General features: G+C 41.1%; 1 protein-coding gene across 1 annotated transcript in view; it reads left to right on the top strand.

Moving 5' to 3' along the window:
• The window catches only part of GDA (guanine deaminase), an 81333-nt gene that overhangs the window by 27735 nt on the left and 27357 nt on the right, over positions 1-26241 (top strand). Inside the window, exons 2-3 of the mRNA XM_032306875.1 lie at positions 9059-9147; positions 22683-22854. Coding sequence (XP_032162766.1) covers positions 9059-9147; positions 22683-22854 — 261 coding nt within the window. The remainder of the gene's footprint in view (positions 1-9058; positions 9148-22682; positions 22855-26241) is intronic.

The following is a 26241-nucleotide window of genomic DNA, read 5'->3' as shown; positions in this document are numbered from 1 at the left end:
AATACCTTGGTTTTGAGATTTGGGGTGAATTCGACTCAATGTTTGATGACAATACTACCCCTATTCCAGAAACTGATTAAGGCCTCAAGGGATTTTGAATTTAGGAAATGAATAAATTTGGGTGTAACAATTTGTATCCAAAAGCCATTCACAAACTATCAGGGACATGTAGAGGTCGTCTCCCATGTTACTGACTGCTTAAAGAGACATATATGATCTCACTTAATTCTTTTTTTAATTTTTTAAAAAGATTTATTTATTTTTTTTATTTTAGAAAGAGAGAGAGAGTGGGAGTGGGAGAGGGATAGAGACAGAGAGAGAGAGAGAGATTGAGTCCTCAAGCACATTTCCTACTGAGTGTAGAGCTTGATCCCTGGACCCTGAGGTCATGACCTCAGCCAAAACTAGAGTCCCAAAACAAGTGCCCCAATATGACTTCACTTTAGATTGCTAGTTTAGGTGCTGTCAATATCAGATCTGTGTCATTCTGCTTTCCCACTGCCTCTACCCTACTCACAGTGTTTCCTGTTGGTGATTTGAGTGTTCCACAGATGCTAAGCATGAACATTTTGTGTGATATGATTTCGATGTTAAAAAAATAACATTTATTACGAGCAGAGAACTTGGTTTTGCTCATATATTTGCTCACATAAAAAAGAAAAGTTGTAAACCTGGTGATTCACAGACCTGTACCCCTGGGGATAAAAACATATGTTTATAAAAAATAAAAAATTAAAAAAACCATACATATATATTTTAAATGCTCTTACGTATGTGGGATAGATTTCACAATAAAAAAGAAAAAAAAAGTGAAAAAAAAAAAAAAAGAAAAGTTGTAATGCCTGTGTGGGGGGTACGAATGAAGACATGGTGAACCATCAGCTTTCTTTGAAGCCTCCCAGATGCCCTTCCGGTGCCATTCCCTTCCCTTCCCCCTCTCAGGGAGCCATGATCCTAAATTTTCTGTTTATCATGTCCTTACTTGTGATGATACTTCCATTTGAATATTTGTATTTCTAAACAGTACACTGTTTGCTTTGTAGTTAAGATTCTAGGGGCGCCTGGGTGGCTCAGTTGGCTAAGCCTCTCCCTTTGGCTCAGGTCATGATCCCAGGGTCCTGGAACTGAGCTCTACATCTGGCTCCTCGCTTCTCCCTCTGCCTGCCTCTCTCACTGCTTGTACTCTCTCTCTGACAAATCAGTAGACCAAAAAAAAATTTTTTTAAGATTTCTTTATTTTTAAATCATTGCAAAATTCTTTTAAAAAGCTACAAGAATACTCTGACTAACTCTCATATAGCCTTCCCCCAGGTTCCCTACCGTGAACATTTTACCACATTTGTTTCATGGTTCTTCCCCCGCCCCGGTACGCATATAGACATGTTTTATATGTGTATATGTATTTTGTATGTATATAGACATATTTTTATTCTGAACTAACTGAGGGTAAGTTACAAACATCCTGTTCTAGTCTAAATACTTCAGTATGTATTTCCAAACAAAACAAAACAAAACAAAAAAATGAGGATGCTGTCTTACATAATCACGTACAATCGTCTAGATCAGGAAATTAATGTAGATCTAAATCTGCCGTATTGTCCACAGATCCCTTCAAACCCTGCCTACTGACCCAGTAATGTCCTTAATAGCTTTTTCCTCCTTCTGGGTCAGGATGCCCACTGACTTCACAGGTTGTATATACTTACCATGAATTTTTAGTTGCCTTTCACCTGGGACAGGTCTTCAAGTTTGTTTGTTTGTTTTAAAGATTTTATTTGTTTATTTGATAGACAGAGATCACAAGTAGCCAGAGAGGCAGGCAGAGAGAGAGGAGGAAGAAGGCTCCCTGCTGAGCAGAGAACCCCATGTAGGACTCGATCCCAGGACCCTGAGATCATGACCTGAGCCAAAGGCAGAGACTTTAACCCACAGAACCACCCAGGCACCCCTGTTTGGTTTTTTTTGTTTGTTTGGGTTTTGTTTTGTTTTGTTTTGTTTTTTTAGATCTTCAAGTTTTAACTGTCCTAAATTCCAAGAAGACAGGACAGTTTGTTTGTTTGTTTTGTTTTAGGATGTCTTCCACTTTGGGTTCACCGATGTTTCCTCATGATTAGACTCAGATTCTGCATTTTTTGGCAGGAATTCCACAGAAACTGGTGCTGTGCTCTTGGTGCATCATAGCCCAGACACATGATACTGGTTTATCTTATTATTCTTTTTTTTTTTTTAATCCCATTACTCTTAATGTTAACTTTGTTCACTTGGTTCAGGTAGTGATTTCCTGAAGTATTTGTATGTAGTGATTTCAGGTAGTAGAGAGGTTATTATTTTCTATGTAGAATAAATTTTGTGGAGAGATATTTTGAATTTATATAAATATCCTATTCTCCTACAAAATTTTCACTCACTAGTTTTTTTTCCATTTTATTTTATTTTATTTTATTTCTTTTCAGTGTTCCAGAATTCATTATGTACCACATTCATTGATAATTTTTGCATGAATCATTTATTACAATGATGGTTGCCCAATGCTAACTTTCGATCATTCCTTCCACATGTGTTAGTTGGTATTCTACTGTAAGTGTCTGCATACAATAAGTACATTTAATAATATTTATTATTATTATTATCGGATGTCCCATCATTTTAGAACATGTTTTATTTTTCTAATAAAAAGTTACTAAATGCCAATGAATCACCAGTGATGTCATTAGATCAGAAGAATTACTAAAATTACTTTTTTATCTATCAAAAAACACGTTTATTCTACAGCAAAATAAGGTTTTATAAGACAGCCAGGAAAAAAATAATAAGATAGCCAAAAATACTACACTTTTCCAAGAGTATTTTTTTTAAAGATTTTATTTATTTATTTGACAGATAGAGATCTCAAGTAGGCAGAGAGGCAGGCAGAGAGGAGGAAGCAGGCTCCCCGCTGAGCAGAGAGCCTTATGTGGGCTTGATCCCAGGATCCTGGGATCATGACCTAAGTCGAAGGCAGAGGCTTTAACCCACTGAGCCACCCAGGTGCCCTTCCAAGAGTATTTTATTAAACTCTAAAGTTAAAAGGAATAATTATTAAAAGCTATTGCCAATCAAAAAACCAGTCATAAATAGGATAAAGTTTTTTGGACATGTTTGTGTAAGCCACTGGGGTGTTTTTCAAATTATACATTTTTTTTTAAAGATTTTATTTATTTATTTGACAGAGAGAGATCACAAGTAGGCAGAGAGGCAGGCAGAGAGAGAGAGGAGGAAGCAGGCTCCCCGCTGAGCAGAGAGCCCAATGCGGGACTTGATCCCAGGACCCTGAGATCATGACCTGAGCCGAAGACAGCGGCTTAACCCACTGAGCCACCCAGGTGCCCTCAAATTATACAGTTTTAACTTACATGAGTCTTTTTAGGAGTCTGTAGCAGAGTTTGGCAAACTTATTTTGTTGGCTGACCCAGCTGTTTTGCAGTGACCCAAAGAGCAGTTTACTCTTCATAACAACAAACATCTTGCCCAAATTTGCCATCTGGTGTTTGAAGCCTCTATCTTGCAGAGAGTTTTTTCATTAGCTGACAGTCATTACTCATCCGATATTGGCTTTAGTATTGCTGACATTCTCAGTACTGCTCATCCTAAACAGCACAGTCTCAAGTGATAGAGCACTTGGAGTGGTTTCCTTAACAGAAGGGATTCAATTTTCTCATCTGGAAAAAAAGGAACTCAGATGAGAAGGTTCTGGTCAGCTGGCACCATGTCTGATTTTTTGATTTTATGAAACCTGGTTTTTAATGATTTCTGTCTGTGCCAGAGAGCCTACCTAAACTGTGACTTTTAGAGGAAGGTCGTGAGTTATAACAGGTACCATGAAATGGTGAAAGATGGAAAGATGGGAAAGAATGGCCCCATAAGCCCAGAGAAACTCAGGATCAAACAGCCATTATTGCCCTATAAAGAGAATATCAGTGATATATTAAAATTTTGCCATATTCATTTTCTAAAATAATTTTAGAGATTCCTTAAAAATAAATCTCAAGGCTGTACCATGATCTACAAAGCCCCTGGCTACCATCTCTATTCTTCTAGTCCTTGTGCCATATCCCTAACTGGCATCCCTGGTGTCTCAAAACTTGCCAAGCATTAATTTAAATTTAAGTAGACGTGTCAGAGCCTTTGTCCTGATTTGTTCCCTCTGCCTGGACTGTTCCTCCCAGAATATGCGAGCGTTTTACTGTCTTCCTTTATGCAAGTCTGTGCTCAAGCGTCATTGCTCAGAGAGATCCAACACACACCACATTTTATCTCAACCATTTAGCTTGCTTTATCTTTCATCACAGCGCTCACTAATACAAGCAATATACCTCGTATTCACCTATCGATTTAATTGTTCCTACTCCCTGGAGTAGTGTTTGACATGCAGGTAGTAATTGTTGAGTGAATACATGAGCTGGAGCAAGAAAACCATCTAATAAGTCCTTGATTTGTGGATTCAAGTTCTCTCCAATCCAGTGTTGCAATGGTATTTAAAGAAGACTCCTGTCTGCGCTACGTCTTGCAGTTTTTTGCCTCTGTTCCTGTCATTATTTACCCTTTCCATCCTTTTCTTTCCAACCCCGGGTACTCTGGCCAGAGTTCTGCCTTTGATACCTTCACTGAACACACCCGCTGTCTGTCCATCTGAGCCCCAGGGCACTGCGCTCTCTCTTTATCCCTTCCGTGTCTCACGTATCATCTGTCTTTGTGAATCTTAATTCCCCAACTATAGGCTCCATGAATGGAGATTACATTTATGTATTCTATTTTTTTTTTACTTTACATTTTCACGTACAATTAAAATGGAATTAACTTTGATGATTTTGTCACAAGAAACCACTTATTAACAATTTTGAATCCCGAAGAATGTACTTTAAGGAAATGATCACTACAATCAACATTCAGACATGCCAACACACACACCATCTTCTTACCAAAAAATGTGATTAAAGAGCGGGGGTGGGGGGGGTGGGGAGGGAGAGACTAGTAAGGAAAAGCAAAATATTTTTAAAAATGTGATTATACCATACATGTTATCTAGTAACCTGCATTTTTAAAAACACTGTAAGATTGTATCATGGATAGTATTCCATTAGGTAGATATTAAGCCTTCATTGTAACTTTTTTTTTTAAAGATCTATTTATTGTTGAGAGAGAGAGAGAAGGAGAGAATCTTTCAAGCAGACTCCCCACTGAGCTCGAAGCCTAACGCAGGGCTTACTTCCACGACTCATGAGATCATGAGCTGAGCCAAACCAAGAGGCAGACACTCAACCAACTAAGCCTCCCAGGCACCCCTTCACTCTTAGTTTTTGTTGCATTGTATTTAACCAACCTCTTATTGACTGACTTTGAAATTGTTTTCAGTTTTTCACTCTTGCGCATGTGTAATGTATGCTTTTCGGGGTAAGTGCGGTGAGAAACTTGAAGAGGGGATAGATTGCAAATCTTCATGATGGAGGGCTGGAATGAGTTGACTAGAGAAAGGCTGTTTACATTTTTCTTTTTAAACTAATGTGTTAAAGGAAATTTTAAAAATCTATTTGCTTTTACACTTTTAAAAGTTGATATGCATAGTTTTTATTAAGCTCATAATTTTTGGCAGATTATAAATATGTATCTGTTAAAATGGAACTGTGACATTACTTTTTAAAATCTGTCTGATAGAATAAAAATATAGTGACTTGATATCTACCTTAATCTATTTTTTAAAAAATCATGAACTAGCTTCTCTTTAATGATCTAAAATACTATATAGTCCCTTTTTCTGCTTGAACTACTAACTCTATTCTACTTTCCTTACAGAGTCTATGCTAATGTGATATAGTTTTATATTGGAAAGTCTTTTATTAATCAAGCATTGCCGTCAAATTTATGTGGATAAATGTATTTAAAATTTCCTGGGACCATATGGTAATTTGTGAAATGTAAAATACAAAAAGCTGTTTTTTCCTCCAACGAGATAATATATGTATGGACAAGTGTTACTTGTTGGTAGAATGAAATAGGAGCACCATCAATTTTTTTCTTATTTTCCATTTTTGTAGATGTAAGTGCTGAGAAACATTTTCACATAAATCAAGTAGATGTGACTGAGAGGATCTTTTTTTATAGCAATACCTCTCAATTCTTTGAATTCCCTCTGAGTTATTTGATAACATTAATCTATTACTGAAAAAACATTTTTAATGATCTCTTGGTGTCTATACAATTATGTTTTCTGTAAGTTTTACTGAGAGTAAAGACCACAGTGCTAGAGAGAGGTCTTAGGGTGCCAGGCACAGGCCTTGGTAGGAGTATACTTGACCTTGATGATTATGGATATTCCCTCTGTCATGTCATGTGCTTTGCTCCAGCGCTGTCTGGGTCCACAGGTGTAGCCCAGAGAGGAGGAGAGTTGGATTCAGTTAAGGCTGAACTTCTACCAGATGTGTATTGACTAAGACATACGAAATATAAAATAATAGGTGGCAGAATCTGAGCCCGTCGGGGACACTGTGGAAGAAGACCACTGATGGACTGGGGAAGAGTGGAGAGGAGGGGGTAAAAGGAGGCTTGTCCAGGTGGGAGACTGGTTGGAGTAGTTGAAATAGCAAACTGGAAGGAGAGGTCATTGTTGTCTGACGTGTGATGCAGGAGTTTTGGAGGTGGAGCAGTTGTGGGTCATGAACTTGTCCGAGCTATGACTGTGATATGAAGTTCTTGAACTTCATTTTTTCATTTGTTTATGCAAAAGTCGCTGAAAATGAATTCATGGAAGTGGGTGGTCATGATGTCAAAAGTCTGCAGTGATTTTCAAAGGAATGAAGGCAGGCTTGGAGTCGAGAGAAAGAATCCGAGCCAGGCATCAACAAATCTAGAAAATGAGAGAAAGGGGCTCTTGGAAGCTGGAAGGAGCAGGTCTTAAAAGAATTTAGTTTACAAGGAGCTTCAGGAGAAATGGTTTGGAAAGGATTGTGGTGGGTATGGAAGGAACCAATTCATTCCCTGACTCGGATGCGTGAACACCTACCATTTGAGAAGCACAGGGAAAACCATGTCCTCAGGGGAGAGGCTCAATTATTAGAAGGGAGGAATTTGTATTTGTGACAGGGATTTTAGTTCTATTAGACAGCGTGTTTCTGAACCACAATATTACTTAATGTGTTAGTAAAACTTCTTCATGGAGTGCCTGAGTGGCTCAGTTGGTTAAGCAAATGACTCTTGATTTTGGCTCAGGTCATGGTCTCATGGTCATGAGATCGAGTCCTGCATCAGGCTCTGCGCTCGGCAGGAGCGTACTTGAGATTCTCTCCTTCTGCCTCTGCCCTTCCACACCTGTTCGCACTCTCTCTCTTAAAAAACAACAACAACAACAACAACAACAACAACAACAACAACAAACCCAAAGAAACAACAAATAAACTTACTCAGTTTCTTCCAGAGTTACTAGTTCCTTCAGTTTCCCTGTCTCTCCAGAATAAGTTTTTTGATCATTTATATTTTCCTCAAAACCACTTATTTCAAATATATGTTCAAATGTGTGAATACAGGTGCTTTACAAACTGTTTTTATGTAGGTATGCATATATGTATTTATGTGTTTAACGGTAAATCGCCTCTGAGTTATAGAGATAAATTGTTTTTGTGTTTTTTAAATTAATTGTGGATATGCTTTGATACTTATTGATTCCAGTCTGTTTTCAGGATCATCAAATTATATTTTCTCATTTGTAGAAATTACATTTTCATTTTCTTTTCTGAGAATAAAAAAATCCCATTTAGGGGCACCTGGGTGGCTCAGTGGGTTAAAGTCTCTGCCTTCAGCTCAGACCATGATCCCGGGGTCCTCGATAGAGCCCCGCATTTGGCTCTCTGCTCAGCAGGGAGCCCCCTTCCCCCTCTCTCTCTGCCTGCCTCTCTGCCTACTTGTGATCTCGGTCTGTCAGATAAATAAATAAAATATTTTTTAAAAATCCCATTAAAAAAAAAGTGTATCGTCAATGAATAAAGAAATCAACATATTTTACTTTATTTTCAGTTCCACTGTTTTTTGCACAGTATAGTGCCTTGCTAATATAGTGCCTTGTATCTAATTAATTAGATACATTTTATTTAGCAGTCTTTTTTCAATATTTTATGTACCATAAAACATTTATTCTCCTAATATTACATTGATAAATGAAATACAGGTTATTTCCTGCATATATATTCTATTATCCCTTGTTTTTTCTGGCTTTGCAGTCCACTTTTATAGAGAAGACAGTAATACTGTATTTAAAAAAGAATCAGCAATAGATACAATGTGTCTAGCATTTAATATATTTTAGGGATGTGCTAACATCTTTACCACAGTTACCATATTTAGTCTTTACAGTAACCCTGTGGAGTATGTAATGATGTTATCCCCAAGGTGCAGATGGGGAACCCAGACCAAGAGAGAATTAAGAGGTCCCTCCAAAGTTCCCCAGCTGTTGCGCATGTTGTTAGGGCTTTGTTAGCGTAAGAGATTGCTCTGTTAGCCTCTCATCCACAATACTAGAAAAATATAGCAAACTTCTTTATGGCAGATGGCCAGAACCAGAGCATCAACATAATTCATGCTAAGATTCGATTGTCAGGCAATTATTATGTGCAATTATATTCAGTGTTAATAGCTTTACCCATGATATACACTACCATACTCTGGACATGAGTTTCCTTTAACAGCTTAACAAAAGTCTTTTATTCATCTGCAGTGAGGTACACTTTCTATAAATAATTGTTTCCTTTAATCATTTTGGGATGTGGGGAGAAATAGATATCAATTAGCCTTTTTTAATACCCTGTGTCTTCAAATTAGAATTTTTTGAAGTCTTATGTGTATCTGTAGAAAGGCAGAAAAAGAAATTTCATGCACTTTGCTTCCGTGGTCAAGGAGAGGCAAATCCCTGTCCTTTTGTGTCTGAACTCTATCCCATTTGGTTATCAAACACCTTTTAAAAAGATTTAGATATTTAACTACAACAAATGCCTATGGCTTATTGATCTGTGATTCTTCTTTCTTTCTTTTAAAGATAGTGTTTCTAGAAGAGGCATCCCAACAAGAAAAGCTGGCCAAAGAATGGTGCTTCAAGCCGTGTGAAGTAAGAGAACTAAGCAACCAGTAAGTACAGCCAACATCTTCCCTTTTGCTGTTAAATAATGCCCTTCACTAGTCTCAGGTGATTACAGACCTGCCTCGGAGTCGGAGAGGTTTTATTTTTTTCCTTGTGGGGCAAGGTGAGAACGAGAAGGGAATTCGAGAACAGGAAGCTGAAGGATGGATGCTTTGAGAACAGGAGGCTGCCATCATCCGTTTAATTCTCCAGCAGGTCTTTGTGGAGTTCACTGTGTGCAACAACCAGGATCTGGAGAAAATGATGTGTAAAGTCTTCGCCCTCGCAGGGTTTACAACCCACGGGGATCTCAGAGAGCAAGCAGGTACTCAGATAGGGAAGCACGCCAGTGATAGGTTGTGCTACCTTCTGTGAAGGTATATAGGAAGGAAGGAAGGAAATAAAGAGGGAGGAAGAGAAACTGCCGGGGGGGGGGGGGAGATGGAGGCTTGGGGAGCAGCAAGTGACAGCGCAGTTAGGGAACAGCCATCCCCCAAAGTGCATTTGAGCTGTGGTTTTATATTGTGGGTTTTAAAAAATATTTTATTCATTTATTTGAGTAAGAGAGAGAGACAGAGGAGGGAGAGGGAATGGGCAAGGGGAAGGGGCAGAGGGAGAGAGAGAAAGCAGCAGACTCCCCGCTGAGCAGGGAGCTCGAGTACTCAGGGCTCCATTCCAGGACCTGGAGATCATGACAGAGGCTTAACCCATTGAGCCACCCAGGCGCCCCTACAGGCATTGTTATAACTTGGGAAGTGACTTCTGAGCGGTGTGGTGAGGACAGGGAACTAGGAACCAGAACATCTGGCTTGAATCCTCTCGCTACAGCTTGAAAGCAAGTCACTTCCCTTCTCCGAGCCCGTCTCCCAGGCTGTTAGCAGAATAATTGTTCTCAGCGATGGTGGATGCCTCCTAAGGACCCTGCAGCAGCTCTGTGAGCTGGGTTACCCGTAAGGCTTGGAGGCAGAGGGGCTGGTCCCAGTCCTGACGGATGGGGCGACTGTTCATAATGAAGTTTGGTGCACCTGTGTCTGTGTTCAGGTTTCCTACCTGCTGCCTCTCTGGGTTGGGAGGTCTTGGGCAGCGGGCCCGGAAGTGAATCCAGTGGGCAGGGAGATAATTCTAGCCACTTCTGTGTGATTGTCTGCTTCCTCTTGCTAGATTGGTATGAGGATGTATGTTGAGGAATGACTGACATTTAGTCTCCTGCCCGCAGGCCTTCAGGACAAGGGGGCAGAAGCTGTGGGAGTAGATGAGCTGAGGGGAGGGGGTGGAGTGGTTGAGGGTGGGGGGAGGGGCGAACACTGCTGTGGGTCTTCACATCCTTTAGCCCCTCTTCATGAGGCTGCTTTTGGAGGAAAGCGCATCAGACAAATACAGATTCTGGGGCCTCCGTAGGCACCACACACAGAGAAGTGGTAAGGTAAGAAAAAACATAAACCTTGGTGGAAGACTGAGGTCTTTGTAGAAAACCTTACACCAAGCACACAGATATGTGCGCTTGAATTTCCGTAAGTCACAATGAAGATACCACAGAAGACGGTGTCTCTGATCGTGCGTTTAACTGTACCTGCAGGTCTATTTCAGCATGATGCAGATTTTCTTTTTCTAAGATTTTATTTATTGGAGAGAGTGCATGTGCAAGCACAAGCAAGAGGAGGGCCAGAGGGAGAAGCAGACTCCCCGTTGAACCAGGAGCCTGATATGGGGCTTGATCCCAGGACCCTGGGATCATGACCTGAACTGAAGGCAGACGCAACTGACTGAGCCAACCGGGCGGCCCGGGATGTGGATTTTCTTAAATGAAAATTACGACCGGAGCACTCTGAGCAGAGCTTTAATGGAAGTGGATCAGATTGTGACCGTGGACCATAGAGAGGGTGGCAGGGCCAGGATTAGGCTGAAGCAAGTGAGGCATTCACATTGGGCAAGGAATTTGAGGGTAGTTGGGAAGGGGAAAAGCTCAGGAATGAAGATAAGTAATAGTTGGATGCACCATTTTTAAAAATCAAAATTAATGCAAAAAATCCATAATGGACAAAATACTAAAATTTTAAGTAAAGACAGGATGTTATTGGTTGTTTTACACCCCTGCACTGTTGGACAAGGAAATGGTCATTTTCAAAGAGCCTGGGGTTCCCAAGCCCACAGGGCCATCACACCTCCCAGCTGGCAGGTGAATGAGGGTTGATGATGTTGAGCAAACAGCTTGGGCACCTCAGAACCTTCTAGATTGTCGTATGTTTTGATGGCAGAGCTTTCATGAACATTGTCAACTTGGCTAAAATATGAGTGGGTGTTTTGATAAGTGTATTTGGGGCAAACTGTCTTCTTTGTCCTCAGATTCTGATACAGTCTGGCCAGCACTGCAGGTCTAGAATATGAAATTAATGATATTGATGAGGAAGTTGAGCTTTTCTAAGGCAATGAAGCTAGTGAGTAAGGAAAACTGAAAAGAGTTTTTTCATCTCTGCTTCCTTAAGAAAATGCTCAACAAACCATGACTTTCCCTTTCCCCCTACTTTCCCATTCTTCCACTACTGAATATTTTTTTTAAGTTGTTTTGTTTTCACTTTTTTTTTTTTTTAAAGATTTTATTTATTTGACAGAGAGAGATCACAAGTAGACAGAGAGGCAGACAGAGAGAGAGGAGGAAGCAGGTTCCCTGCCTAGCAGAGAGCCCCATGCGGGACTCGATCCCAGGACCCTGAGATCATGACCTGAGCTGAAGGCAGAGGCTTAACCCACTGAGCCACTCAGGCGCTCCCCACTACCAAATACTTTTAAAGGGATTTCTCCCTCTGCCCGGTACTTTCTCTCAACACTGATCTTTCATGTTCATGGGTTTCTTTTCCACATGTAGGACACAGTAACTAAACCATTCTAGAGATCTGGTAAGTATTCTACGGTATAGGACTGAATCCACATGAGATCAGGTGTCTCCCCAGTCACCGCATAGAAATGAGGGCTCTCCTTGCCTGAGACCACTTGCCCTTGACCCTTGCCCTTGACAATCTCTGTACTCTTTTCCCTTCACTGCTGTTCTTGTTACCCCTCTTTCCTGGGTCTCCCTCAGTCCTCCTGACAGCTCTGCCCAGAAGGAGTATGGCCTTGTGTTCCTCATTCTTACTCTTGTAAGTGGACAGTGCTGCTCAAGATTCAGTTTTGTTCTTTATACAGAAATCGCTGGCACCACCAAACACAAGGCTTACTTCCGCAGTGCAGACTCTCAGACCTGAATCTGTCACCTCTTATCCCATGTTTCTGATGCTCTTTGGATCGTTGGAGATCACATGGACTCTAGACTTAATAACATTACCCCGCCCTCAATGTGGGATTTCCTCCTACATTCTCTGCACATCATGTCTTATAATCAGCTTCACATGCTCAAAAGCTCTCTTTTGGACTCATGCCTCTCCTCTGCTGCCCAGAGCTAATAAAATATCAAGCTTTTTCTTTTGTATTCATCTTTTCCTTTCTGTTCTTATCACCATCATCTTTATTCAGAAATGTCATGCTTGGTACATGCATGGAAGGAGTCTCCTAGCACATCCCTGCCACGGCCAAATTCATATCCTACAGCCGAGGTTCAGTGTGTCACAACTCTGCAAAAGAGAAGAAAAAACAAAGTAACAAGTATCCTCAGCATACCCTCCCTCCTGGCTAGAGAATAGCCAATACCAGTTAACTCACTGAGCTGATTATTCAAGACCCTTTCTAAGATGGGTTTTTTTTGGGGGGGGTGGGGAGGCTGTTGTTTTGAAACTTTTTTTAGTGTAGCACAGATCTTAGGTGTATACATTGATAAATTTTGACAGACACATGTAACTATGTGACCAACATATACTGATCAAAATATGACACATTCCTATCAGCCTAGAAAGTTCCTTTGTGTCCCTCTCAGCCCCTCGTCCCCTGTTAAATTTTTTTCTATCGCATAGATTACTTCTGCCTGCTCTTAAGTGTCATATGGCTGGAATAAATCAGTAATTCCTGTGTCTGGATTCTTCATTCTTCATAATGTTTCCTAGAGTCATCCATTTTGTTGTTTATATCAGTAGTTCTCTCTTTTTTATTGCCAAATAGTATCCCACTGTGTTGAAATATCACAGTTTGTTTATCTGTTTCCCTGTGATATTTGAACTGTTTCCATTTGGAGGCTAGAATACATAAACCCACTCTAAATATTTTTGTCCGGTGCTTTTTTATAAGGGTCTGTTTTATTTATCCTAGACCATTAGGAGTGAAATTGCCCACTAAGATCCTTTATATTTTGACCAGCTCTGCTTTTGTCTCTCTCTCCCTCTCTCGTGTCTCCCCACCCGGCCTAGACATAGCCTCACCCACCCCTAATCTGCTCAACAAGATTATAATCTCTTTGAAGACGTCTTATTTCTCGTGGGACCTCCCACAAGGTTTAGGAAAGTTTTAAAAATTTACCAGCTATTTGAGAAATGTTATTTGTTTGAACAATACAACAACATGAACAAATCACTCGGCCCTTTCATTTCGCGGTGTTGGAGACAGGAAAAGCCCCAGGACTGAGATGTCCTGAGTGGTCCGCAACTCCGACCTGAGAGGAATACATGGTTCACCCCCTCGTGCTGCGTGCCCCCCACCTCGTAGGCTCACTTAATGCCACCCTCTTGCCATACAAGCTTGTCACGGCTCTTCCCAGCCAAAGTAGAGGACGAACACTGTCCTCCGAAGGGTAGTGACCAAGAGTACTGAGACTCCGGACAAACAGCCTGGATTGGAATCTAGGCTCCAAAGCTGACTGATTGATTTAATTTTTTTTTTTTAAAGTTACTTATATTTCCCGAGCTTCAGTTTTCTCTTCTGTCAATGAGGATAACTTACTTCCTAAGTTTATTGTGAGCATTACATCATCATAACTACTATTTTTTTGAGTGCTTTATATTATCCAGGCAGTGTTTTTTGTTTTTTGTTTTTTTTTTTTTATTTCCAGCATAACAGTATTCATTATTTTTGCACCACACCCCGTGCTCCATGCAATCCGTGCCCTCTATAATACCCACCACCTGGTACCCCAACCTCCCACCCCCCGTCCCTTCAAAACCCTCAGATTGTTTCAGATTGTTTTTCAGAGTCCATAGTCTCTCATGGTTCACCTCCCCTTCCAATTTCCCCCAACTCCCTTCTCCACTCTAAGTCCCCATGTCCTCCATGCTATTTGTTATGCTCCACAAATAAGTGAAACCATATGATAATTGACTCTCTCTGCTTGACTTATTTCACTCAGCATAATCTCTTCCAGTCCCGTCCATGTTGCTACAAAAGTTGGGTATTCATCCTTTCTGATGGAGGCATAATACTCTATCCCCAGGGGTACAGGTCTGTGAATCACCAGGTTTACACACTTCACAGCACTCACCAAAGCACATACCCTCCCCAATGTCCATAATCCCACCCCCTTCTCCCAAACCCCCTCCCCCCAGCAACCCTCAGTTTGTTTTGTGAGATTAAAAGTCACTTATGGTTTGTCTCCCTCCCAATCCCATCTTGTTTCATTTATTCTTCTCCTACCCACTTAAGCCCCCATGTTGCATCACCACTTCCTCATATCAAGGAGATCATATGATAGTTGTCTTTCTCTGCTTGACTTATTTCGCTAAGCATGATACGCTCTAGTTCCATCCATGTTGTCGCAAATGGCAAGATTTCATTTCTTTTGATGGCTGCATAGTATTCCATTGTGTATATATACCACATCTTCTTGATCCATTCATCTGTTGATGGACATCTAGGTTCTTTCCATAGTTTGGCTATTGTGGACATTGCTGCTATAAACATTCGGGTGCATGTGCCCCTTTGGATCACTATGTTTGTATCCTTAGGGTAAATACCCAATAGTGCAATTGCTGGGTCATAGGGCACTTCTATTTTCAACATTTTGAGGAACCTCCATGCTGTTTTCCAGAGTGGCTGCACCAGCTTGCATTCCCACCAACAGTGTAGGAGGGTTCCCCTTTCTCCGCATCCTCGCCAGCATCTGTCATTTCCTGACTTGTTTATTTTAGCCATTCTGACTGGTGTGAGGTGATATCTCATTGTGGTTTTGATTTGTATTTCCCTGATGCCGAGTGATATGGAGCACTTTTTCATGTGTCTGTTGGCCATCTGGATGTCTTCTTTGCAGAAATGTCTGTTCATGTCCTCTGCCCATTTCTTGATTGGATTATTTGTTCTTTGGGTGTTGAGTTTGCTAAGTTCTTTATAGATTCTGGACACTAGTCCTTTATCTGATATGTCATTTGCAAATATCTTCTCCCATTCTGTCAGTTGTCTTTTGATTTTGTTAACTGTTTCCTTTGCTGTGCAAAAGCTTTTGATCTTGATGAAATCCCAATAGTTCATTTTTGCCCTTGCTTCCCTTGCCTTTTGCGTTGTTCCTAGGAAGATGTTGCTGCGGTTGAGGTCAAAGAGGTTGCTGCCTGTGTTCTCCTCAAGGATTTTGATGGATTCCTTTCGCACATTGAGGTCCTTCATCCATTTTGAGTCTATTTTTGTGTGTGGTGTAAGGAAATGGTCCAATTTCATTTTTCTGCATGTGGCTGTCCAATTTTCCCAGCACCATTTATTGAAGAGGCTGTCTTTTTGCCATTGGACATTCTTTCCTGCTTTGTCGAAGATTAGTTGACCATAGAGTTGAGGGTCTATTTCTGGGCTCTCTATTCTGTTCCATTGATCTATGTGTCTGTTTTTGTGCCAGTACCATGCTGTCTTGATGAAGACAGCTTTGTAATAGAGCTTGAAGTCCGGAATTGTGATGCCACCAACGTTGGCTTTCTTTTTCAATATCCCTTTGGCTATTCGAGGTCTTTTCTGGTTCCATATAAATTTTAGCATTATTTGTTCCATTTCTTTGAAAAAGATGGATGGTACTTTGATAGGAATTGCATTAAATGTGTAGATTGCTTTAGGTAGCATAGACATTTTCACAATATTTATTCTTCCAATCCAGGAGCATGGAACATTTTTCCATTTCTTTGTGTCTTCCTCAATTTCTTTCATGAGTACTTTATAGTTTTCTGAGTATAGATTCTGTGTCTCTTTGGTTAGGTTTATTCCTAGGTATCTTATGGTTTTGGGTGCAATTGTAAATGGGATTGACTCCTTAATTTCTCTTTCTTCTGTCTTGCTGTTGGTGTAGAGAAATGCAACTGATTTCTGTGCATTGATTTTATATCCTGACACTTTACTGAATTCCTGTATAAGTTCTAGCAGTTTTGGAGTGGAGTCTTTTGGGTTTTCCACATATAGTATCATATCATCTGCGAAGAGTGATAATTTGACTTCTTCTTTGCCGATTTGGATGCCTTTAATTTCCTTTTGTTGTCTGATTGCTGAGGCTAGGACCTCTAGTACTATGTTGAATAGCAGTGGTGATAATGGACATCCCTGCCGTGTTCCTGACCTTAGCGGAAAAGCTTTCAGTTTTTCTCCATTGAGAATGATATTTGCGGTGGGTTTTTCATAGATGGCTTTGATGATATTGAGGTATGTGCCCTCTATCCCTACACTTTGAAGAGTTTTGATCAGGAAGGGATGCTGTACTTTGTCAAATGCTTTTTCAGCATCTATTGAGAGTATCATATGGTTCTTGTTCTTTCTTTTATTGATGTGTTGTATCACATTGACTGATTTGCGGATGTTGAACCAACCTTGCAGCCCTGGAATAAATCCCACTTGGTCGTGGTGAATAATCTTTTTAATGTACTGTTGAATCCTATTGGCTAGTATTTTGTTGAGTATTTTCACATCTGTGTTCATCAAGGATATCGGTCTATAGCTCTCTTTTTTGGTGGGATCCTTGTCTGGTTTTAGGATCAAGGTGATGCTGGCCTCATAAAATGAGTTTGGAAGTTTTCCTTCCATTTCTATTTTTTGGAACAGTTTCAGGAGAATAGGAATTAGTTCTTCTTTAAATGTTTGGTAGAATTCCCCCAGGAAGCCGTCTGGCCCTGGGCTTTTGTTTGTTTGGAGATTTTTAATGACTGTTTCAATCTCCTTACTGGTTATGGGTCTGTTAAGGCTTTCTATTTCTTCCTGGTTCAGTTGTGGTAGTTTATATGTTTCTAGGAATGCATCCATTTCTTCCAGATTGTCAAATTTATTGGCGTAGAGTTGCTCATAGTATGTTCTTATAATAGTTTGTATTTCTTTGGTGTTAGTTGTGATCTCTCCTCTTTCATTCATGATTTTATTTATTTGGGTCCTTTCTCTTTTCTTTTTGATAAGTTGGGCCAGGGGTTTATCAATTTTATTAATTCTTTCAAAGAACCAGCTCCTAGTTTCGTTGATTTGTTCTATTGTTTTTTTTGTTTCTATTTCATTGATTTCTGCTCTGATCTTTATGATTTCTCTTCTCCTGCTGGGCTTAGGGTTTCTTTCTTGTTCTTTCTCCAGCTCCTTTAGGTGTAGGGTTAGGTTGTGTACCTGAGACCTTTCTTGTTTCTTGAGAAAGGCTTGTACCGCTATATATTTTCCTCTCGGGACTGCCTTTGTTGTGTCCCACAGATTTTGAACCGTTGTATTCTCATTATCATTTGTTTCCATGATTTTTTTCAATTCTTCTTTAATTTCCCGGTTGACCCATTCATTCTTTAGAAGGATGCTGTTTAGTCTCCATGTATTTGGGTTCTTTCCAAACTTCCTTTTGTGGTTGAGTTCTAGCTTTAGAGCATTGTGGTCTGAAAATATGCAGGGAATGATCCCAATCTTTTGATACCGGTTGAGTCCTGATTTAGGACCGAGGATGTGATCTATTCTGGAGAATGTTCCATGTGCACTAGAGAAGAATGTGTATTCTGTTGCTTTGGGATGAAATGTTCTGAATATATCTGTGATGTCCATCTGGTCCAGTGTGTCGTTTAAGGCCTTTATTTCCTTGCTGATCTTTTGCTTGGATGATCTGTCCATTTCAGTGAGGGGAGTGTTAAAGTCCCCTACTATTATTGTATTATTGTTGATGTGTTTCTTTGATTTTGTTATTAATTGGTTTATATAGTTGGCTGCTCCCACGTTGGGGGCATAGATATTTAAAATTGTTAGATCTTCTTGTTGGACAGACCCTTTGAGTGTGATATAGTGTCCTTCCTCATCTCTTATTATAGTCTTTGGCTTAAAATCTAATTGATCTGATATAAGGATTGCCACTCCTGCTTTCTTCTGATGTCCATTAGCATGGTAAATTCTTTTCCACCCCCTCACTTCAAATCTGGAGGTGTCTTCGGGCTTAAAATGAGTTTCTTGGAGGCAACATATAGATGGGTTTTGTTTTTTTATCCATTCTGATACCCTGTGTCTTTTGACAGGGGCATTTAGCCCATTAACATTCAGGGTAACTATTGAGAGATATGAATTTAGTGCCATTGTATTGCCTGTAAGTTGACTGTTACTGTATATGGTCTCTGTTCCTTTCTGATCTACCACTTGTAGGCTCTCTCTTTGCTTAGAGGACCCCTTTCAATATTTCCTGTAGAGCTGGTTTGGTATTTGCAAATTCTTTCAGTTTTTGTTTGTCCTGGAAGCTTTTAATCTCTCCTTCTATTTTGAATGATAGCCTAGCTGGATATAGTATTCTTGGCTGCATGTTTTTCTCGTTTAGTGCTCTGAAAATATCATGCCAGCTCTTTCTGGCCTGCCAGGTCTCTGTGGATAAGTCAGCTGCCAATCTAATATTTTTACCATTGTATGTTACAGACTTCTTTTCCCGGGCTGCTTTCAGGATTTTCTCTTTGTCACTGAGACTTGTAAATTTTACTATTAGGTGACGTGGTGTGGGCCTATTCCTATTGATTTTGAGGGGCGTTCTCTGAACCTCCTGAATTTTGATGCTCGTTCCCTTTGCCATATTGGGGAAATTCTCCCCAATAATTCTCTCCAGTATACCTTCTGCTCCCCTCTCTCTTTCTTCTTCTTCTGGAATCCCAATTATTCTAATGTTGTTTCGTCTTATGGTGTCACTTATCTCTCGAATTCTCCCCTCGTGGTCCAGTAGCTGTTTGTCCCTCTTTTGCTCAGCTTCTTTATTCTCTGTGATTTGGTCTTCTATATCACTAATTCTTTCTTCTGCCTCATTTATCCTAGCAGTGAGAGCCTCCATTTTTGATTGCACTTCATTAATAGCTTTTTTTATTTCAACTTGGTTAGATTTTAGTTCTTTTATTTCTCCAGAAAGGGCTTTTATATCTCTCGAGAGGGTTTCTCTAATATCTTCCATGCCTTTTTCGAGCCCGGCTAGAACCTTGAGAATTGTCATTCTGAACTCTAGATCTGACATATTACCAATGTCTGTATTGATTAGGTCCCTAGCCTTCGGTACTGCCTCTTGTTCTTTTTTTTGTGTTGAATTTTTCCGTCTTGTCATTTTGTCCAGATAAGAGTATATGAAGGGGCAAGTAAAATACTAAAAGGGTGGCAACAACCCCAGGAAAAAATGCTTTAACCAAATTAGAAGAGATCCAAAATCGTGAGGGGGGAGAAAGGGGATAAAAGGAGGTTCAAAAAGGAAGAAAGAAAAAAAAAGAAAAAAGAAAAAAAAAAAAAGAAAAAAGAAAAGAAAAGAATTTAAAAAAAAAAGGAAAACACCTAAGAAAAATGTAAAAAAGAAAAAATATATATATTAGATAAACTAGTAAAAAATCATTAAAAAAGAAAAAGGTAACAGTTAAAAAAAAAAAAAATTTTACCCGAAGGCAAGAAAAAAAAAAAAAAATGAAAAAGAAAAAAATTAAATTAACTGCAAGACTAAAAAAAAATCACAGGGAAAAAGCCATGAGTTCCGTGCTTGGCTTTCTCCTCCTCTGGAATTCTGCTGCTCTCCTTGGTATTGAAACCGCACTCCTTGGTAGGTGAACTTGGTCTCGGCTGGATTTCTTGTTGATCTTCTGGGGGAGGGGCCTGTTGTAGTGATTCTTAAGTGTCTTTGCCCCAGGCGGAATTGCACCGCCCTTACCCGGGGCCGGGGTGAGTAATCCGCTCGGGTTTGCTTTCAGGAGCTTTTGTTCCCTGAGCGCTTTCCGTAGAGTTCCGGAGGACGGGAATACAAATGGCGGCCTCCTGGTCTCCGGCCCGGAGGAGCCGAGAGCCCAGGGCCGCACTCCTCAGTGCGCCCTCAGAGAACAGCGCCCAGTTACTCCCGTCTGCCTGACCTCCGGCCGCGCTCTGAGCTCTCCGAGCCTGCGACCAGTTCAAGGTAACACCGAGCTGTGAGCTTACTGTCGGCTCTGTCTCTGTAGCCGGCTTTCCCGTTCCAATACCCGCAAGCTCTGCGACACTCAGACACCCCCGATCCTTCTGTGACCCTGCGGGACCTGAGGCCACACTGAACCCGCGTGGGCTTCGCCCCGGTTTAGCCTCTGGAGCGATGTCCCTCAGCGGAACAGACTTTTAAAAGTCCTGATTTTGTGCGCCGTTGCTCCGCCGCTTGCTGGGAGCCGGCCCCTCCCCCCGGGGTCTATCTTCCCGTCGCTTTGGATTCACTTCTCCGCCGGTCCTACCTTTCAGAAAGTGGTTGTTTTTCTGTTTCCAGCATTGCTGTTCTCCTTCTCTTCGATCTGCCGATGGATTTTCAGGTGTTTGCAATCTTTAGATAAGCTATCTAGCTGATCTCCGGCTAGCTGAAGCAGTCTCAGCCTGCTACTTCTCCGCCATCTTGACTCCTCCCCCCAGGCAGTGTTTTTTACACTTGCTAACAATCCTCACAACAACCCTATGGTGTAACTCCTATCTCTGTTGTACGTCAGGGGACACTGAGTCACAAGGAAGTTAAATAGCATGTCGATGATCCCACTGCTTGTTGATGGTGGGGTCTGAATTCAAAATCAAGCAGTCTGAGTCAAGAATGTATATATATATATATATATATACATATATATTTATATATATATATATATATTTTAAGTCTCTCTCTCTCTCTCTTTTTTAAAAATTTTATTTATCTATGTTGACAGAGAGAGATCACAAGTAGGCAGAGAGGCAGGCAGAGAGAGAAGGGGAAGCAGGCTCCCCCCTGAGCAGAGAGCCCGATGCGGGTCCCCATCCCAGGATCCTGAGACCCTGACCTGAGCTGAAGGCAGAAGCTTTAACCTACTGAGCCACCCAGGTGCGCCTCTCTCTCTCTCTTTTTAAGATTTTATTTATTTATTTCACAGAGAGAGTGAGAGAGCACAAGCAGGGTGGACAGCGGAGAGAGGGAGAAGCAGACTCCCTGCCGAGCAGGGAGCCGGATATGGGGCTCCATCCCAGGAACCTGGGATCATACATGAGCTGAAAGCAGGTGCCTACCCATCTGAGCCAACCAGGTGCCCCAAGAATGCATATACTTAACCCCTGTAACAAACTGCCTCCCACAAGTACGACAACACACACAGATGGTGTACCCAGTACACGTACCTCTTCAGTAAACATTATCCACTGTGGCCACCAACCACATTATGGCCACCATTCCTGGTTCCCATTTCTTTAAACATAATGCATTTTATAGATACCCCGGGCTTTGTCTGCCTTTCACTGAGGCGGTATACATTTGAATTGGTAGCATAAGGGATTTTTTGTTATGTCAGCTTTTGAGCTCAAGTTCTTCATGTTAAAATATAATCAGTATTTTCTTAGGGGGTGCTGGTGGTGGTACATACAGTCTTCTGACAGATATCTGTTTGGATGTGTGTAGACACTTAACAGACACCAGTGAACTGGATTCGTTCTAAGTGTCTATTAGTTTGGGGGCTGCCTCGAATCTGTGGGTAGTGCCCCTGAAAACCCTTCCAAACATCTTTCCAGGACTTTCTGTTACAAGAATCAGTGGAAATATGAAAATTAGTTGGTGGTCCAAGGGACGAGCAGGAGGGATCAGCAGCACCTGGAGAAGGCTGTCCGAGCCTGGGGACTGTGTCTTCCCTTACCCATCCCACACCCCCACCCAGGGGCAGTCTCATCTCCCAAGATGGCCTGTCGCCAACCAGCCTCAGTTTGCTCCTGCTGCTTCATTTCAGAACCCAACCCCTACCTCACAGGGGAAAGGACCAGGTCTCTTGGAGTCAGCCAAAGTCTAGAGGACCCGTGAGTCTAGCACTGCGGCCACTGTTTGTCATTGCCAGTCATCCTTAATGACTTGGGAGTAATTCCTCAGCATGGCTCTAAAACGTTTAAAGACCTTGTTTCCCATCTTTGCTCTCCATCCTACAACCTCCAGTTATGAGAACAAAGTCATCGATGTCTTGTTCCACGACTGCTTTGCTTCTTCTCCATGCGGTGCTTCTGCCTGCCTCGATCATCTTTGGTTAACCCCACACCAGCCATTCTGCCATTCCAGTGCACGAGCCTTAGGTCTCCCAGAGAGCTTCACTTCTGTTTCTTGATCCAGAGATAAGAGGAGAATTTACAGTCATCTGATTGCATTAGCTCCAACCTACGTGGCGTGAACAATTAAATCACTGTGGAGAGAAAATGAGATTTAAAGATATGGAAAATGATTGAAGATGTTATTAAATTCTTTTCCCCTTGTATTTATTTCCAGTGAGTTCTTCATGCCCGGGCTGGTTGATACACACATCCATGCCCCTCAGTATTCTTTTGCTGGGAGTAATGTGGACCTGCCGCTTTTGGACTGGCTGACCATGTACACATTTCCTACAGAACTCAAATTCCAGAACATCGACTTCGCGGAAGAAGTATATACCAGAGTTGTTGTAAGTATATTCCTCGTGAGTAGCAGCGTGTTACGACCAAATCACCTGGAGACACGTCCATTTCTTGGGGCATATTTTAGTTACAAAGCATAGGCAGATGAGGCTAGAGGGGACTGTGGAGACATTTTCAGTATTTTTCACAGCCCCAGGGGTGTGTAGACCACCTACATCTTCTACACAAGCTAACCCCTAGCAGAGAGAAAACTTTAATCCAAGTCCTCAAATCCCCTATCTGGTGGGCTCTCTTGACTCTCGATCTGTTACTTCTTGTGTTTCAAGTTACTAAATTTGAGTTCCATGCACGTGTGTGTTCCCTTACTCCTGCCAATCCACAGTGCTGTTCTGGAGACCATATGGAATAGCTGTGTAACCTTTGGAAAGTTCCGTGACTCATTTTCCCCATCTGTAATATAAAGTAGAGATCATGATAGTAACTACTTCATAGGATTGTTATGATAAGTTAATATTTGTGAAGTTCTCAGAATAGTGCCTGACACATGGCAAGCATTGTATATGTTTGCCTTAAAAAATGTAAGAAAATTTAAAATTAAAAGTTAAAATTACAGGTAAAGGGTTTCATGTTATTTTAGTAGCTTCCCAAAGGAGGGAAAATAGGATGGTTTCCTATAGCGGGTACGTGGGAATGTGATGAGCATTAACACCACTAGAGGGAGCGATGGAGCTGGTTCAAGTCATTGACCAGTGACTGCTGAGTTCCCCAACTGTGTAGTGAGGGCTCAGAAGATGTCCTTACTTCCACTCTCAGGGAAATCAGTCCCCTTCTTTCTACCCCAAACCCTGTGCCAAATCCACTCAGCAACCAGAAATAGCTTCTGCAATGGAGAATACCTTTTGCAAATACCTTCTTATCTGACCCCTACCCTTTGTCATGCAGTGCGCTTAGTCTGAACATTTCTGCCTTGTTGTTGGACCCATAGAGGGTTTTTCTTCTAAAGTGTTGGCGGTGTGATGGTAACAGTATTATAAGCCTTATACGGTTACCTAACCATTCTGCCATTTCCCCTGGTCTCGTATTATTCAAGCCTTGAGGAGTATAAGCGAGGGCTAGCCTGTTTCCTTAATCATAAATTCAGTGTAATGGTGGTTCTTACCTAATTAGCCTGCATCCACCAGAAGAACTGAGAGGGACTAACACAGTGCATGAAATTGCTGGGCCACTGTGTTAATGAATTGTGTTAACCACACCAGATCTTTTCTCAAAATTTGTTTATCCCTCTCATTGTTCTTAAAAGGGTTGGAGATACCTTAAAATAACATAGTACACAGTGGAAGCAAATGAGTCATGAAAGCATAGCAGAGGGGAAAAGGGGGAAAGGAAAATAAAACTGAGAGGGAAACGTATACCATGGGGGTCCGTGCAGTTGTTAGAATTTGCCACAAGTTCAGCTTTAAGTTTCTACCCACTGACCCAGGGAGGAAAATCAGTGATGTAATTTGCACTGTGTATATGATAAAAAAGAAGATATTTGTTAAGGTAAAGCATTTCTATTCCTTATACTGATTTTCTTAGAAATTAGTGTCAATAATATTTCATATAGATGCATGCTATGTTGTCAAAACATATATTATTAAGGTGCTATAGTATTTAAAAAAAAACAATATATCACTGTTTTATGTTTAGACATTTAGAGTATCTAGTACCATGTATCCTTCAGGCAGTACTCCATAAATACTACTTCTTGTAGCAGAGAGTTAAGTATTTAATGTCAGTGAGTACAAAATAGATTTTATTCTTGACAGATACTTGCATTGCCTACTCCTGTGTTTCTGGTGGTGAGCAGGCAGGCCTGCATACTTTAATGTCAGATGAGCTGATGATATTGCTGAAATCTGTAGAAGTTGAGATTTGTTAACTAGAACCCATCCTTAGACTGAAGACTGCTCAGGGATGCTAAAACCATACATAGGAAGAGATCCAAGCCATTTTTGTTTGTTCGTTTTATTTTCTCCCTCATAAAACAGTTCTAGATCTATACTTCAGCAAATGGGTAAATCAAGACCCTAGAGTTTTGCGCCATAGATGATGTTGATCATTTACTATGCAAGCAATTTAAAATATATATTAGCAAACATCTCCCAAGATTACTTAGGAAAAAAATCCCAGTAAAGCAAGCCTGGATTATCCTCCTTTAAGCATTGCAAACTGCTGGGCACCTGGGTGGCTCAGTGGGTTAAGCCTCTGCCTTCAGCACAGGACATGATCTCAGGGTCCTGGGATCGGGCACCACATTAGGCTCTCTGCTCAGCCTCCTTCCTCCTCTCTCTCTGCCTGCCTCTCTGCCTAATTGTGCTCTCTCTCTCTGTGTCAAATAAATAAAATCTTAAAAAAAAAAAACATTGCAAATGGATGGGAAATTGGGTCCAGTTTCCAATTACACTGGAATAAACTAAAAACACTAAAGGCTCAGGAATCGATACATCATATCGTTTGCAGTCAAGGGATTGGAGAGTGAGATCCCTGGTAAAGGTGCCAAGATAAACTGGTTGCGAATATTCTGGGTGACAGAATGAATGTGCTTACTCTGTGGGGTTGTCAAAGATTCAACTGATGAATCCAGCTAATTCCAGAGAGCTGTCAAACCATGGAGGTACAAGATGAATCGAAAGAAAATAGGCCACTCTTTGCTCCCTCTTTCAGCCCAGTGGAAATGCAGATCATCTACTCTGTTAAGAAGCCAGCGCTACTCGTCTTGAAGTTTGTAGTCATCCTATGTTTGGCATCTATTTTGAGCTCAAAAAACTTGGTCTCAAAACCTTTCTTGTCAAGAACTGAAGGCTGGGGAAAGATTGAGAAACACTACCCACAGCCTGATGTTCTTGGTAGATTCTTATAAATGGGAAAGATACAAACTCGTCACTAACGGAAGAGCCCTCTTGAAAGCTTATGAGAAACTAGGGTGGCATTGGGTCCAGGATGCCCAAATATAGAACAAATGAAGACGGGAAGCGGCTGTATGTTAGGTGGCCTCCTCAGTTAGGATTTAAAGCCAAACTCCTTTCTTGCAATTACGTAAGTCGCACACATGTAGCTGCTTTGTTAAATGGGCTGAACTCAGTGGGAGCCAGTTAGGATAGCTTGGGGATTCTTGCCTTTCTCCTCTCCCTCCTTTGTCTGCCCTTTTTCCTCTGTGGTTTCTCTCTGTCCTGTTCTTTAACTATAATTTGGGCAGGTTCTTGAACGTTTTATTTTGTCCCAGTCCAACGTGAAAGTACAATTTCTCATCTAGTAAAAAAAACCCTCCTCCCCTGCCTTAGAAAGACTTAATGTCCTTGTCTGTGTGGCGTTTCCATTGTCCTCCTAAAGAGCCGACACTTTCTATTTTGAGTTCATCTTCAAGCCACGATGTGTGTAAAATTTTGAGAGTA

This window comes from Mustela erminea, chromosome 12, assembly GCF_009829155.1.
Source record: "Mustela erminea isolate mMusErm1 chromosome 12, mMusErm1.Pri, whole genome shotgun sequence".
NCBI lineage: Eukaryota > Metazoa > Chordata > Mammalia > Carnivora > Mustelidae > Mustela > Mustela erminea.
This window is presented reverse-complemented; position numbering and strand designations above follow the sequence as displayed.